This window comes from Muntiacus reevesi, chromosome 3 (genome assembly GCF_963930625.1).
Source record: "Muntiacus reevesi chromosome 3, mMunRee1.1, whole genome shotgun sequence".
Lineage (NCBI taxonomy): Eukaryota > Metazoa > Chordata > Mammalia > Artiodactyla > Cervidae > Muntiacus > Muntiacus reevesi.
Genome location: NC_089251.1, coordinates 36,577,419 through 36,593,943, shown reverse-complemented (window position 1 = coordinate 36,593,943; position 16,525 = coordinate 36,577,419). Strand labels below are relative to the sequence as shown.

The following is a 16,525-nucleotide window of genomic DNA, read 5'->3' as shown; positions in this document are numbered from 1 at the left end:
GCACAGAAACAAAACAGGAATAAAATAAGAATGTGAATCTCATTTTCCACAGGGAGAGAATATCACACAAGGAAAATGAGATCCTGATTTCATATAGTAAGTTCTCTACAGCAATTCTTTGCAGTATCCCAATGCAAAGCATGGTTTCTAGAATAAGATTAAAAAGAAATTGAACAAATACCTGAGTGAATATAACAATATGGCTAGACCAAAAAGAAAAAAAAAATCTCACACACAATAATCACTGCAAGCAGATCCCAAAGGTTATAGAAAACATAAAGGAACTTTAATATCCAAACAGTCAGGGCAAAGAATACTGAATTAATGAACCCCTTAAGTGTGAACCACTTCAGGTTCTTTACAGTACCAGATGTATTTTAAAGTAAAATCTGAATGCATATTGCAGAGAATGAATTCATTTTAAAAACTGTAATTTCCTTACCAGATGCTAATACCAGTATGACTTTTAGACTGTAAATTTTTAAAGTGATTTAACACTGAGAATAAGATTTATAGCAAAGTTAGCAATGTTCCTGAATTGCAAATTTGTTCAGTAGTAACCCTTTGAGTAATACTACTTTCTTCTCAAAAAGTAGTCTGTACATTTTAGAATTGTGCAATAAAAAAATATTGGCTAATAAAAAGTATTATTACTTGAGACAGTCAAAATGAAAGGAAAACTACACTTTTGCTTATTTATGCCCAAATAATTTACCCTGCAGTCCACAGATGTATAGGACATAAAATTTTTTTGAATAAGAGAAAAATGACAAGGGTCCTAAAACAGGAACATAAACCAGAAGAATCTAAAAACAGCATCCTATTATTTCATTTTTTGAGTATTTCATTTAAGCTGCTTTTGGTTGCATGCCCTGATCTGGAGAAGTTAACAAGGAAATGAAATTTCCAAGTGTTTACAACTGCATAGAATTGAGCCCCAGAGAATTACACATTTATGAGCTGTCTTTCCTGGGCTCTGGTTTACTGGAGTATTGGCTTAGAGACCAGTTCAGGCTCCTTTGCAGCTACCTGGAGAATACAGGCCAGGAATCTCTTAAGATTCGACGGGCCTTTTCTGTTCCTAAACAAAACACCAGGAGCTCTCTGGTCTTAAAAAGAATAACCAAGCATCCAAATAGGTATACTGGGGATCCTTTCCCTTTGTGAGTCCAACAGGAGAGTTTGTGACTTTTACAAAAAACAAAACAAAACAAACAAAATCTCCCACTATTGTTCTAAGAGACTCTGAAATGTACTAAAATTTCAAAACTAGAACAATGATATCAAAAATTAAAACTTCTTAATGCTTGGAGCCAACCCAAAATAATAAAACTAGGAACTCCAGGAAAACAGGTACCAAAAGAATCAAAGTAATGATTGCACTGAGGATTCTCCTCTTTGAAGGCTGTTTAAGGAGGTAGGATTTCAAGGGTTTTTTTTTGTTGTTGTTGTTTATCTTTTGGCCTCTGAACATTTAAAAAATGCTTTGTCTGGCTGGTCATTCAGGCTAATTTTGAAGTTCACAAGGAACCCCCATGCCTGACATAAGGATATTCTACAGTTTCACAGCTATCATTTGTACATATTAAAATCAAGTTGATTTACTCTTTTTGAGTAAATATAACTAGAATATGGCAAATTAATGTTTTTTTTACATACAACTTTGTGTTTTAAAATTCTTGAAAAACAAGAGCTGATGACTTTGTATTCAAAGACTATCAAAGTGTGTATTTGATATTCACATGCAAACAAAACTTTATAAATCTCCTGTCGACTCTGCATGATGCCTTTAAGGAGGAAATGACATACAAAGTTTGGTAACTGTGCAAAATATTAAGTTGCTAAAACATTTTACATAATGAAATAATACATGTAAATATAGAAGTTGACATATGAAATTAACATGGGTTCATAAGAACTTATCACATTTCAGAGATTTTCTTTAGTAACAAGTTTTTGTTTTTATAATTCCTGGTACACAGCAAAGTTTATCACAGAAAATAAAAACCCTTTTAAACAGATTAAACAGGGAATTCTTGAGGCACCTTCTCATATAAAACACAAGATGAATACAATTATCAATCCATCTGAGAAAAGTTTTCAATCTAAATGAACATCATTTTTTTTCCCATTTAAGTGTATTTTACAGAACTTTAATAAGGCAAGACAAATTTGTGAAAAAATGTAGATACAAAAATGATGTAAACTAATAATTTATATTTAAAAACAGCAGAGGGAAATAGTGGCGATGGGACAGCTCAAACAATGTCTATTTCAAAAAAACCTAAAACAGAATTGTGCATTAGCTGAAGATTACAAAGAACTTCTAGACTCTGCACAGTTTTGGTTTTTCTTTTTTTTTTACATCTTTATATTACATGTTTTAAATCATATCAGGAATGCAAACTAGAACTGCACACTACTTCAGTGGAAAAAAGTTCAACATTGTGCAATTTTCTGCCTCAATTTTAAAAAAGTGGCAGCAATCCCTGCATTTGTATTTGAAACAAGGATCTGAGAATCTTTATCAAAAAAGGTAATGAAGGCAAAAATTGGCAGACATCCAGCATCTTGTTTCTTTTTAAAACAATGTGGATGATAAGTAATTTCATGATTGAAAAATGAATCTTTTAAATAAATACACTGTATCTGACATTTGCTCTGACTGATTTGATAAATCTGTAAGTAAACAACGGCTTTACTACTCCCTGTAGCCTTAAGCCCCTGACTTTAGATTCTGGAGTCCTTTTTCACTGGGTTTCATACCCTGCCACTCGATACCCTGCAGGCTGATTAGGCATCATGCTGCCATTCTGTCCTGGAGGTGGCTGCACTCCATAATTTGGTCCCATCCATGGTGGAGAAGACTGTGTCTGACTGGTGGAGAATGTGAAAGAAGCAGAGGGGAAGGGAAATCCACTGATTAAAATAAAATGTAATGCCAAGAAAAAATTACACATATGTGGGAAATATCCTTTTTCTTAAGCCCAAATATAAGAATAATTGTTATGTCAGAGAAAGCAAAGGCAAAAGGTTTTTTCTTTTAAAAATAAGCATCCATGTAGCTTTAATTTATGCAGTTTAATTCTGTTAGTTTAACTACAGCTAAGAAAACATCCTTTATCTATAAACATTTACTCCCTTTGAACTCAGAAAAACTCATCTTTAATCTCAGAACTGTTCTCCTGGGGTTTGACATACGTTGAACAAGTCACTGTCTGAAAGAATCTTGATTATCTGGTATAATACGGACTTGCATTTATAATACTCAAAGAAGAAATTAAAATATTTATTAGTATATGTAAACTTATAAATATTTCAACATAACAAGATTCATTTTAAATAAAAACTGCAAAGTGTTTTTCAGAAATTTAAGTAAAATTGCACAATTCAGGATATATAAAGAAGCTTTTGTATAACAATGTATGAATAAACCCTTCTGCACAGGAAAAAAGTCTAATGAATAAAGCAACTAGGATCAAAATAATTGTATCCAAGAAAGGCTAGTGACCATTAGTTACATAAAAACCTTAACAACTATTAAGTTCCTATTTTCTTACTTAAATATTTGTTGAGTCATTCAAGCATTACCAAAGTCCTTATAATGCTGGTTATAAATCAAAGCAACGCATTTGCAGGCAATTTTTTAAAGATATACACTTAAAACCATAAAGTGAAAAACTCTCTAAGTCCTTCAAAGGCTATGCTTTAGATAGAAAGCCACATTACCTGCTAATTACTTAAAATCTCTTCCTAAGTTCTTGACATTTTCAAAGGTTAATAATAAAGGAAAAGAACAAGTGTGCTTACTTAAATCCTTGCTGGTTCCATGGCTGGCCATACATTCCATATGCAGGTACTTGCCAACCATTAGGCACATACTGGCCAATTTGTTGTGCATTCCCATACCACTGGCCCCACTGGCCATAAGCTTGTGGATATCCAATTTGATTCTGCTGTTAAGTAAAGTTGTAACAGATAATTTAGTATTATTTGAAGTTATAGGTGCATATACAGTCCTTATATACCACAAATAAACAGCCATAACACATAGGGTCATCATTACAATGAAAACTAAAGAATAAGCAAGAGTAAGTTGTCACTGCTAAAAAACAGTGAGGTCATACTGCTTCAACTCTACAATGATGCTCTAAATGCCATATTCTTTGAGCCAGCAGGTAATGCCCTGGAAATAAATATTCAACTCAGGATAACATTTTTTTTTTTCAGGATAACATTTAAGTGTTTTGTAAATTATCCATATGACTATTTCCTTTAGATAAGGAAGATATGAAGACTATTCTTATATTCAGTTTACTTAATAAAGTTATATAGTTTAGGATTTTCTCAATCCTATCTTGATGTTTCATTTACTCTTTCCTCATAGAAATGTTTGTGGGATCAAGTTTGAACTACTAGAGCTGCCTGGAAAAACAAAGGTGGCAAAATCTGGAAGAAAATGCCAAGGTCCTAAATATCTTTATAGCTTTTGTTTCAACTGAATTCAAACATGCTTGTGAGTTCTCCAAATAGCATGTAAGTCTACTAAGAATTAGAAAAATATTTAATACCCTGTTAAGTTTGTTAGAACATTTTAAAATCCACTGTTGTGTGAGCATGAGTTAGTTGAGGCAGTCACATTCATCATGTCACCACTGCATCCATGAACCATCACTCTGGAACTATAATATTATACGTGTAGGAAGAGCCCCTATATGCCATCATTGTAGCTAGAAACATTAACAAGGATTATTAACAATTTCATTTAAAAATACCTATTAGCCCAATCATTACTTTGCAAAGTCAAGAACCCTCTCACCTGTTGCACAGGATTTATCATATCGAGAGTTTCTTTGCCCCAATAGCATTTCACAACATGGCCTTCAATGGTAGTTCCATTAACAGAAACAATTGCATGTGCTGCACTTTCATGGGAATTGAACCTATTGAAAATAATATTAAGAATTACAATATAAACTATTTAAGGTACTTATAAATAAAACATATTTTAAAAAATCAAACTGGGTCTGAGGTATAACAGGAAGTTAATATAAGAGAATAAAATGGCCTATGTTTTCATTTTTTCGAGAAATTTCTCTTAATATAAAATGATTTGCCTTTGTATTGGAAGGAAGGAATTATTGTGGCGAGTTTAATAAAAGCTAGAGAAATTTCTATTCCTTTATAACCAAAGTAAATTTTAAAGAAAACCACTAAGTTAAAAGTTCAAAAATGATCTGGAGGTAAAAGTGTTTTTTAAAAACCACACCTACCGAACAAAAGAATATCCTTTATCTGGAAAGACTCGAATTTCCATTATTTGTCCAAATGGTGAAAAAGTCTGACGCATTAGTTGTTCTGTTAGACAAAAACCAAAACCGAATCGCATTAAAATCCTACAAATAAAGTACTTTAAAATTAATCTTAAGATGCCACATAGGTGAAGTCCCCATACCTGTTAGCCCGGAAGTGACGCCTCCACAGTACACAGTACAGTTGCTTGGACTAGACTGATTTACGACCTCATCATATGATAGTTGTTTGGTGTTTGCTGGGGAGAAAAGTTTAATATTTTTAGTTCATAAAATGTTCAGAAAGAGGAAAGCAATATTAACTACACTACTGTAATGGTAATATTTATCTTGATCAAAATGCTTGTTTAATACATATTACAATCTGATTAAGGATTAAACCGCCCCGAAGAATATCTAAATATTACTCAGTATTCTCTAATTAATAGGAGACTTGACATTAGAGATATTACTTATATTTATAATTACAAAAATGAAAACTAAGTACATTTTTGAACAGTAGTCTTGATTTGCTTCTCATCTATTTCTGCAATAAGTCTCCGGGAACAGCTCTAACATTTAAAATCTAGTGTTTTTTCCTCCAAAATTCCACATTTCCTTTTCTTCTCCAATACACCTACACTCATATGTACTCTTTGGAGCTGGAGGCTTTCGGGTTGCCCAGTTAGTTCTGATTTGTCTTCCACCAAGCCACTGGCCACCCATCTGTTGAATGGCGTTTTCAGCATCCTGTTCCACACAACATTAGAAATGACAAAGAAGCCACTATTAGTTGATGTTAAACAACTTTGTGCAAAAGAGAAAACTCATGGTTGCTTTCCACAAATGTTTTCTTAATGGAACACTTTATGACACACACAATATATGACAGCCTTCCTAAAATGCAGTGGTGCTTCCATTTATTTTACAACGGTGCTTTTAAACTGTCTTTCTTTTACCTCATAAGGGCTTTTGGGAATTTTAATCACCTGAAAGATTCGAGCCCAAAAGCCCTTGTGAGGTAGCCATTGTCAAGTTCACATAACGACCCAGACTATTATGGATGAAAATCTCACTTTACACAATCCAACAAGCTTTCAACAATAGTGTTTGGTTACTCATTCATCTTACACGTAAATACTGAGCAGTCATCATGTTCTAGACAGCAGTTAACGTTAAGTGCTGGCAATACAGTCAAAGAGGCAGACACGGTCTCTGCTGCCATGGAGCTTCCATTTTTTGGAGGGGACAAATAAAGTAATTATTAGTTATGGTTAAGTGCCATGACAGAAACAAAAGGCTGAGAGCAAGAATATGCCATGCTGAGATACAGGGATGGGAATCTACCTTAGGGCGCCACGATTAGGGAAGGTCTCTTAGAAATGACTTTTAAGCTGAAACGAGAGGAAAAGGAGCTAGAAAAATAAAAAAAGCAGAGTGTTCCTGGTAGAGGGAAAGCCACTGCAAAGTGTGTTAAGGCAGGCAAGAGTTTGGTACACATCTAAAAGAAGCATGTGAAACACGACTAGTTTCACTGGAGTCTAGTGTGCCAAAAGGAAAAGTATGAGAAGAAAAAACTGATTAAGTAAGAATTATCATGATCCAAATTATGTCTTAAGAAGGCCATCCTTATGTTTTAAGGAGAACAGTTTGGGGAGATAAGACAGTAAAAAGACACTTTCTAAAACTAATGTTAATATTCAGATTAAAAAAGAATGTTGGTGACCAGGACTAATACAGTAGCAGTGATGTAATCTAAAGGAAGAGTCAACAGAATGGGGGTGGTGGGGGGGCAGTGTGCACAGTAACTAAAAGGGCAGGAATCAAAGCCAACTCCTAGGTTCCTGCTTCGGCAGTAGGGAGGACAGTGCTGGTATTTACGGAAATGAAAAGCCTGGAGGAACAAGTTTGAGGAAGAAACAATTATTTAAGACACATTAAGTTTCAGATATGTGTAAGACATCTAAACGAAGACATTAAGTTTCAGATATGTCTAAGACATCTAAATGAAGACAGTTTGTTGGTTAAGTGTGAAGTAAGTGGAGCTGCAGATGTAAGATTCAGAGCCACGAAGAAAGACTGGAGAGAAAAGAGTGTCCTAGGATAGAGCCCTGAAAAACAGCAATATGTGAAAACTGGATAAAGGAGAAATTGCGAGCTAAGGTGACTAAGAAGGAATAGCTACTGATGAAGGAAGAAATCCACAACAATGTACTGTCAGAGAGCCAAGCAAGCAGAAATCAATAAGTGAACTTGAAAAGAGTAGGCTTGGTATAGAGTAAGAATAAAGCCAACTTAAGAATAAACTGAAAAGGACGTGGGGTTCAGCTTTGGTTAGCCTGTGTAAACCATAGCTTTGGTAAGCTTATGTGGGCTTAACCTAGCACAAAAGAACAGGTAAATTTAAGGCTAAAAGCTGTTCTTGAGACACATAAAAAGGAAATGATTCTTAAAAAAGAAACAAATATTGCTTTCCACACTAACCAGTCTGAGCTCTGTAAGATGTTTAATAACTCTCTGTTGTTGGTTGAACTGTGTCACTTAAATTTATATGAAGTCCTATCTATCCAGTCTCATAATTGTGAAAGTGACCTCATTTGCATTTGAAATAGGGTCTTTGCAGGTATATTAGTTAAGATTTGGTCATACAAGTTAGGGTGGGCCCTTTTAAAGAAGAGTTGTTATAAGAAGATAAGAAGTTAACAAGGACACACATAGAGGAAAGAGGGTCATGTGAAGACAAAGGTAAGGACTGGAGTGATGCAGCTACAAGTCAAGGATCCAAGGATTGCCAGTTACCACCAGAAACTAAAGAGAGAAGGAAGGATACTTCCAGCATCTTCAGATGGAGCATGGCCATGACGACAACCTGATTCTGGACTTCTATCCTCTAGAAGAACTTAAGAGAATCTTTTTATTGTTCTAAGTCATTCAGCTACTTTGATACAGCAGCCCTAGAAAACAAATATAATTATATGCTCATATATAACGACAGGAAAGACTTCCTCCACTGTAACAGGAGGAAGAGGGAGAAGGTGAGAGCATTTAATGTAGGTTTGGTGGTAGAAAGCTGAAGGAATTTCTGTATGATAGCTTTTACTTTCTCATTTGAAGCTCAGGGTGATGATGAAGAAAAAGAATGAGGAATATTTGAGGAGAAATAAGGGAGCATGAAATAGTTTTTCAAAGAACAGGGAATCAGTTTTACTAGAGAAACACAGGTTTACAAAGACAGTACCATGTATTTATCTATGTGTAACCACTAAATTAGAAGCGAAACCAGCTGACTCAATTTCTCTCTAGCAATAGTCAGTTACTTCAGAGTAAGCAGGGAGGTATGCTCAACCAGCACTGGAGTTTGCCTAGGACACACAACACAGGAGAGGCAAGGGAGCCAGGGGCAATTGCAATCAGTGCTGTGGCACTTTACAACACCAGAGAATGCCTGCCAATCACATAGCACAAGGTTATAGAAACTAAAATATAAATGTGGGAAGATCAAATTGTATCACTTATTCAAAGTTATATACCTCTTGTGTGATGATTGTCAGGATTATAATCCATGTCTGGTAACTACAGAGGTCACACACAGACATCCTCTGCTATATCTGACTTTCATACTAACTATACATTAAATAGTGACATATAGCAGCAGAATATATTCCATAATTCCATAATAATTCCATATTCCATAATTCCATAATGCAAAAAAGTGAGTTTTTACTCCACCCAAAGCTCTCAACCTGTATCACCAGGTATCACAAAACACTGACAACCTATTTATCAGTCCTTTAAGGTAAATGTGGCTATCAGTTCTTTGCATGAGGTATTCTTCTATCTTCCCTAAATATTATGCTGTGATTAACAGTAAAGCTTTAAGAACTAGTTACAGTCTCATAGTTTTTATTTTTTCATCTCCTTTTATACCTAGTAGATGGGATCATACATGACAGAGCTTTTACATCTTGACCTCTCAATATGCTTTACCATTTGCAATTTTTCTAATATATGGATTTTTCCTGACCTCTTAGATTAATACCTGCTTCTTAGAAGACACTTTCACTTCATGAGAGGAAGATGATAGTTATAAAAGAATCTGATCAAAAGATACGATGCCACTGTGTGAACAGCTGACACACAATTACAGTGTATTCTGCCTTCTTTTGCCTTAACTTAAAAGCCATGTTAAGGACTTCCCAGGTGGTGCAGTGGATAAGAATCCGCCTGCCAATGTAGAGGACATGGGTTTGATCCCTGGTCCAGGAAGATCTCATATGTTGAGGAGCAACTAAGCCCGTGTGCCACAACTACTGAAATCTGCATGCTTGAGGGCCCACAACAAGGAGTTGTGCCCCCCACTGTCCACAACTAGAGAAAGCCCTCTTGCACCAATAAAGATCTGGCACAGACATTAATTTAAAAAAAAAAAAAAGCCATGTTAACATTTTTAGGACTGATTTTTTATTTGAAAAGTAAAATGGCTGCAAGCTGGCTGTTACAGCGAATATCTGGATAGGGAGGAATAACCAGACATTAGTTTCAATATAAGCAGACAGAGGAACTAGAAAATATAAGACAATCTGACACTAGTTGGCATAACTGCAAACAGACGTTTTTAAAAACTTGGAAGGAACTGGTACAATAAATGATGCTTATAAATTTCACCCGATGTGGAGAAAAGGGAACCCTCTTACACTGTTGGTGGAAATGCAAACTAGTACAGCCACTATGGAGACTAGTGTGGAGATTCCTTAAAAAACTGGAAATAGAACTGCCATATGACCCAGCAATCCCACTCCTGGGCATACACACCGAGGAAACCAGAACTGAAAGAGACATGTGTACCCCAATGTTCATTGCAGCACTGTTTATAATAGCCAGGACATGGAAGCAACCTAGGTGCCCATCAGCAGACAAATGGATAAGAAAGCTATGGTACATATACAAAATGGAGTATTTACTCAGCCATTAAAAAGAATACATTTGAATCAGTTCTAATGAGATGGATAAAACTGGAGCCCATTATACAGAGTGAAGTAAGCCAGAAAGATAAAGACCAATACGGTATACTAACGCATATATATGGAATTTAGAAAGATGGTAACGATAACCCTATATGCAAGACAGAAAAAGAGACACAGATGTATAGAACAGACTTTTGGACTCTGTGGGAGAAGGTGAGGGTGGAATGATCTGAGAGAATAGCATCGAAACATGTATATTATCAAGTGTGAAACAGATCGCCAGTCCAAGTTGGATGAGACAAGTGCTCGGGGCTGGTGCACTGGGATGACCCAGAGGGATGGGATGGGGAGGGAGGTGGGAGGGTGGTTCAGGATGGGGAATACATGTAAATCCATGGCTGATTCATGTCAAAGTATGGCAAAAACCACTACAATATTGTAAAGTAATTAGCCTCCAACTAATAAAAATAAATAAATTTCACCCGAAGTTATCAATGATAACTTCAAATGATACCTATTTCAAATAGTCCCTTTACCAAAGAAAATCCTTTCTAAAATACATTTCATAGTATCAAAAATTTTAATGGCTCATTCTAAGGCACTCTTGCACAAAAAATACAGTATTTTTGCACTTATCACTGGCAAACAATCGTAACATAGAGGCAATACAATAAAATTAAAGGTTAATGAAACCTGAGTGTATAATCCAGGATTAATGCATATAAAGTCTCCTACCATCCACCTCTGTATTTTTAGAAGTGTGATATCTCTGCATTTAATTGTTTGGAACCTTGAGTTATCACACTAAAAAAACTATTTACTTGAATTAGTAACATATTTACAAGGTTCAAACTTCACATAGTAACAGCTAGAAGTTTCTTGCCCTCCTGTCCATGTGCCTCTCATTACCTAGCCCACAAACAGGAAACCTTACAAGTGTCTTGCTAATCTCTGCAGGGGGAATGCAGGGGGAAAAGAAATCACCCCCACCCTGCCCCCTGCCACACACACACACACACACACACACACACACATATATAATACGCTCTCTTCTTTTTTACACAAAAAAGTTTTTTCACCTGACGATATCCCATGGAAATGTTTCCATAACCAGTACTTACAGAGTTCCTCATTCGTTTTCCTTTTGTAAGCAGCACAGTATTACATTGTATGGAGAACATACCAAAGATTTTATCCAGCTGTCATAAATATAAGCCTTTCCTTCTCTATAACCTCCTTTCACCTCTCATTTGACAAACTATGCAAGCCTTCCTTTTCTCTGAAAAACTCAGAAACTTCAAGCCTATGCAAATTCATGTTCAATAGTGTTTACTGAATGAAGGAAATGAGACATTTTCAAATACATTAATATACTATTTTTAGAAAAATTCCCACCCACTGGAACATTTTATTAGTTACTTTTAAATTAACATGGGAATATAAAACAGGGAGAAAACAAATCAAATATATAAATGAGATACTCAATATCGGTCCTATCTTTTGGATGATGATTTAAACACCTCTACTTTTTTTTTTTTTAAAGAACTATTTCTGTATTTATTTATTTGGCTATGCTGGGTCTTAGTTGTGGCATGCAGAATCTTTAGTTGTGGCACGTGAACTCTTTGGTTGTGGCATGTGGGATCTAGTTCCCTGACCAGGGCTTGAACCCCGAGACCCCTGCATTGGGAGCACAGAGTCTTAGCCACTGGACCCCCAGGGAAGTCCAACACCTCTACTTTTTATATTCTGAAAACATTTTCTCAGTACTTTGCATGCATCAGGTGCTAAATACATATGCTTAGTTGCTCAGTTGTGTCCAACTCTTTATGAGCCCATGGACTGTGGCCTGCCAGACCCCTTTGTTCATGGGATTCTCCAGGCAAGAATACTTGAGTGAGTGGCCATTCCCTTCTCCAGGGGATCTTCCTGACCCAAGGATCGAACCCCAGTCTCCTGCATTGCAGGGGGATTCTTTACCATCTGAACCACCAGGTAAGCCCAAGGTGCTAAATAAATGTTGACTAAATAACCATATAGGAGAAAGAAGTTATCCTCCAGTAAGAGTACTAATTATCAGTGATATGAACAAATGGTAGATGACAGAAATGACTAAAAATTGAAATGAAATGAACATTTTTGTTCTTTCTTCTTATACTGCACATGCACTTTTTATTGAGCTCACCCATTTGTTGAAAAAGGAGACAAAGCCATATCCCTTAGACTTTCCTGTAGCCATGTCTTTTACCACTCGGGCATCTCTGAAATCAGAAACAATCAGAAGTTTAGGTTTGCAAACTCTCCTCTGGATATCAAGTGAGAATTTCATACACAACTCATTTTCATGTTTCATCTTCATTAAAATGAACCTTTCATACAAATTTACCTTTTATTCTACAAAATTTATCATGTATTAGCAAATGAGGCTTAATTTTATAAACATGCAAATCAAAAACTTTTAAAATATATATGTATACATTTTACAGAAACTGCCTCCCACTCCAAAAAGTTTTTACATTTTTAAATATTAAGCATGGTAAAAGCAGCTATTCACATGAATTACTTAACTTATAGGGTTCACTGGCACACTAAATGAATGGCTTTCTTTAACCATGCAATTTATAATTTGCTATTTTACACTATATACTACCTAATCATTAAAAAATTAAAATAGAAAACTGGAAACTAAAAGAATGAAAAAGTTGTATATTCCCTAAATCAATTAATTTTTTTCATTTTCTCAGATCAGTTCACACCCCCCTTCTGAACTATGGGTAAATTTTGAAAACTTGACATTTTCAGAAATGTTAAACTATTGAAGAAAAACACTAGACACACACTTTAGTCTTATTCTATATAAGGAAAGATTTTATACTAAATTCTAAAATAGCAATCATATAAGATTGATTGGAAACTACAAGATATAAAAGCAAAATTTTAAAAAGTCAGAAAGTAAAAAAGCACGCCAACATTTATCCACTGTGAACCGTAGCTTGTAGTTAGCCAGGGCAATTCTGTCCATTCTTCAGAGATACTCTGCAAAATAACCAGAGCCCTATTATTTGAGATTGAGTGAAAAACCCAGCCATGATAGCTAAAACTCCATACCTCAAAAAATTGGACTCAAATTGTGCTTCGCAGGCAATCTGCTTTTAAGTTAGCCAGGTATGTCACAATGCTTGTTCTCTCAGGACACATGAACAAAACAGGCACTTTCACAACAAAAACCCAAGTCAGAAAGCCATGCAATATAATTTTATATTAAAGTATACATAAGCATATTTAGATAAATTTAGGAGTGATTTATTAAGTGCTTAGGGTCAAAATGACAAGAGGTGATGGTGAAAGAGGAAAACTAATGCAAGTCACTTCTCAATATGTAAAAATATTTATGGTACACATGCATTTAATTTGTAGCTGATTCTTCTACAGCAAAATCTGTTAGACTACCCTAAACTCAAGGAATAGGAAAAATTTAAGCTGTATAAATTAGGGAAAGAAAGTGCTGTAATTTTTATACTAAATATTTTAATAGGCCAACATTTACTACACAACTTTTATAAATCAAGCACTGTTGTAGAATCTACAGACAATACCTGACTATCATGAGAATCTCTCAATATATGTATTTATCAATGTATCTCCTTTAATTAAAAAAAAAAATCAAGAAGTGATGCTACCAACTGAAAATGGTTCCTTCAAATTTAGAAACACTAACTCTTAGGATAACCTACAGCTTAGACATTATCTCAACCAAAAATTATGAAACTTAAAGGTCTTATCAAGAAAAAATCATATATACATCAGTAATCATAGTAGACTCTAAGAAAATCTACAGACTGCAATTATGATACCAACATATTTAACAAAAAGAAATTATTGATTCTTGATTAAAAAGTAATGAAATTACTAAAATTTGGATGTCATTTAACTTACACTCACCAATTGTTAAACAATCTTTATCTTAACCCCAAACTAAATATCCACGCTTTCAGAAAAGCTACTTCAATCAAAATCTAAACATTTAATAATATAGCATTTAATCTGTTAAAATGTTAGAAAAGCCTTTTCTTCTTAAAGTTAAGTTTCAGGAAATGTTAACCTTGATTCTTATATTATCTGAAAGAATTCTCTAAGGAAGAAGTAGCAAAGATACAGATCAGAGTTCTTTAATCCTTTACAGTCCTGTGACTACACTGAAAGTGGATAAAATTTACAAAGATACTACACACCAAAATGAAAACAAGCACAAAATTTTGCATACAGAAATTTATAGAGTCTTTAAGAGGTCAAAGGTTAAGACTGTCCAATCTAGATATTTGAAAGCCAGCTAACCATCATCAAAACCCTAAAACAGACTAAAAAGAACAATCAAGAAATTAGAACTTTATTTTCCTAAAGTCAGTTCTAAGAGATCAAGAAAAACGTCACCTAAATGAAGAGCCCACCTATAAACTCTAATCTTGTGACTGCCTTTAAAGTTGGCCCCTTACTTATGATCATTCTTTGGTCTCTATCCATTCCTCATCTCTGCTGTTGGTCTGTTTATCAAACCAAATCAAAGCTAGCATTTTCTTTTTTCTACTCTTCTAGCTGGAACACCAATAATAAAGCAACCAGAAACTCTAAAAACTTTGTTTTCTAGATTCAACAATTACTTCTAAGAAAGTGCAATAATCAACTTATTCTTACTCTACTACAGGCATGCTTTTCACAATATTAAAGTTCTTCTATGATGAATACTCGAGTGAGCTATTTATAACAGGCCTAAACTGTACAATTAATAACAATGCAAGCAATACAGTGCTTCACAAAATACTAAGAGGCATTATTATTGCTGTTAATAGCAACAATAACAACAACAAAAGGACAGATATCCTGGAATTAATATTTAATAACTGTTTTTTAAACTATTAAGGTTTCTTTTTGTTAAAATATATTAACAGAAAATGCATGGTATCATAGAAGTGCCAAAGGGTCTAAACTCCTTAGTCACAGCACAAATTCACTAAAGATTATGACCAGGCTAGCAAGACATTCATATAAGAAACAGGATGGAGGATAGCACATTCGTCTCTTAAAAGCTAATGCTAATTGAAAAAAAATTTTAAGATAATTGAAGGCCAAAGATTTATCAATGGGAAAATAATCTTTGGCTGTTAACTGCTTGAATAGGCTCTAAACAATACATTTATTCAAGTGAATATTAATACATTACATTCAGGTGTTAAAATTAATGTCCAAAAAAATTCACAACAGATTTTCAAATTACTTCTATAAAAGATTGTTTCTAATTAAAAGCATTTTTAAATTTAATCTTCTGCTACTTACGATATTCTTCCAAATGGTGCAAAAGCAGCTTTTATGTCTTCAGTTGTAATTTCTGGACTGAGATCACCAACAAAGACATGGAAATGATCTTATAGGGGGAAGGAAGGGGAAGTGAAAAGAAAAATACAATTTTAGAATTTAAAAAAATGCTAAGATCTATTCAATAAAGTATTCTTAAAATAATTTATGTATTACAATAAAGTATAAGTAAAACTATCCTATATCTAGACAAATTCTATCAGTTTTAAACATAATGAATAATGAATCAAGGTGACAATACAGGAAAGATTCTCCTATGATATATCTAATGGGAGACTGATAGTTACATTTCTACTTATAACCAATTATTATACTGGCCAAAATAAACTAGTAATATATAACAAGTTTTGCAAAAAAAAAATATATATATATAAATAAATGACTTAATTACCATTCTAATAGTAATTATTCACATTTATTCAGTTTACCACTACATTAAATCTTTACAAATTAAAATAGTGGTATTATGAGTTATTAGGCTAGATTTGCCTCAGTTAAGACAGTTTACTGAAGCTAGCTATGCGATATACTTGGTTTAACCATATTTTGTGAAGAACAATCAAAGAAATACCTTGCATTGCAACAGTTTGATGTTAAAGTATTTGAGTTTTCTCAAAAGCCAACAGTTTTGGTTGCCCAGACATTACACCATTCAGTTTATGTGAATCCATGTGCAAGTGAACTAAGACTGAAGGCAACAGAATGAAAACAGTAATCCCTTCACTTTATATCAGAGTCATTAAAAAAGCACTGGAGAGAAATAATGATCCCATATATGAAGTTTTCTTAAAAAGACAATGTTCAAAAAAAAAAGAACACTTTAAATATACAAAATAGTTGGATCAACACTTTAAATGGACATACATATCAATTCTGACAAAGTATATCTGGAAAGAAAAG

General features: G+C 34.2%; 1 protein-coding gene across 7 annotated transcripts in view; it reads right to left on the bottom strand.

Annotated features, from left to right (window-relative positions):
• Positions 1-264: 264 nt before the first annotated feature.
• The window catches only part of TIA1 (TIA1 cytotoxic granule associated RNA binding protein), a 31,118-nt gene continuing 14,857 nt past the window's right edge, over positions 265-16,525 (bottom strand). For 2 of the 7 annotated variants that reach the window (XM_065928976.1, XM_065928974.1), the window contains 8 exons: positions 15,587-15,674; positions 12,441-12,516; positions 5,933-6,041; positions 5,456-5,551; positions 5,274-5,358; positions 4,820-4,943; positions 3,811-3,953; positions 265-2,877 (listed from right to left, as the gene is read on the bottom strand). In XM_065928976.1, the coding sequence (XP_065785048.1) occupies positions 2,751-2,877; positions 3,811-3,953; positions 4,820-4,943; positions 5,274-5,358; positions 5,456-5,551; positions 5,933-6,041; positions 12,441-12,516; positions 15,587-15,674 (848 nt within the window). In that variant the 3' untranslated portion in view covers positions 265-2,750. Of the gene's footprint in view, positions 2,878-3,810; positions 3,957-4,819; positions 4,944-5,273; positions 5,359-5,455; positions 5,552-5,799; positions 6,042-12,440; positions 12,517-13,225; positions 13,430-15,586; positions 15,675-16,196; positions 16,308-16,525 lie in introns of those variants that run through there. The other 5 variants (XM_065928973.1, XM_065928975.1, XM_065928977.1 and 2 more) reach the window with 4 other exon arrangements.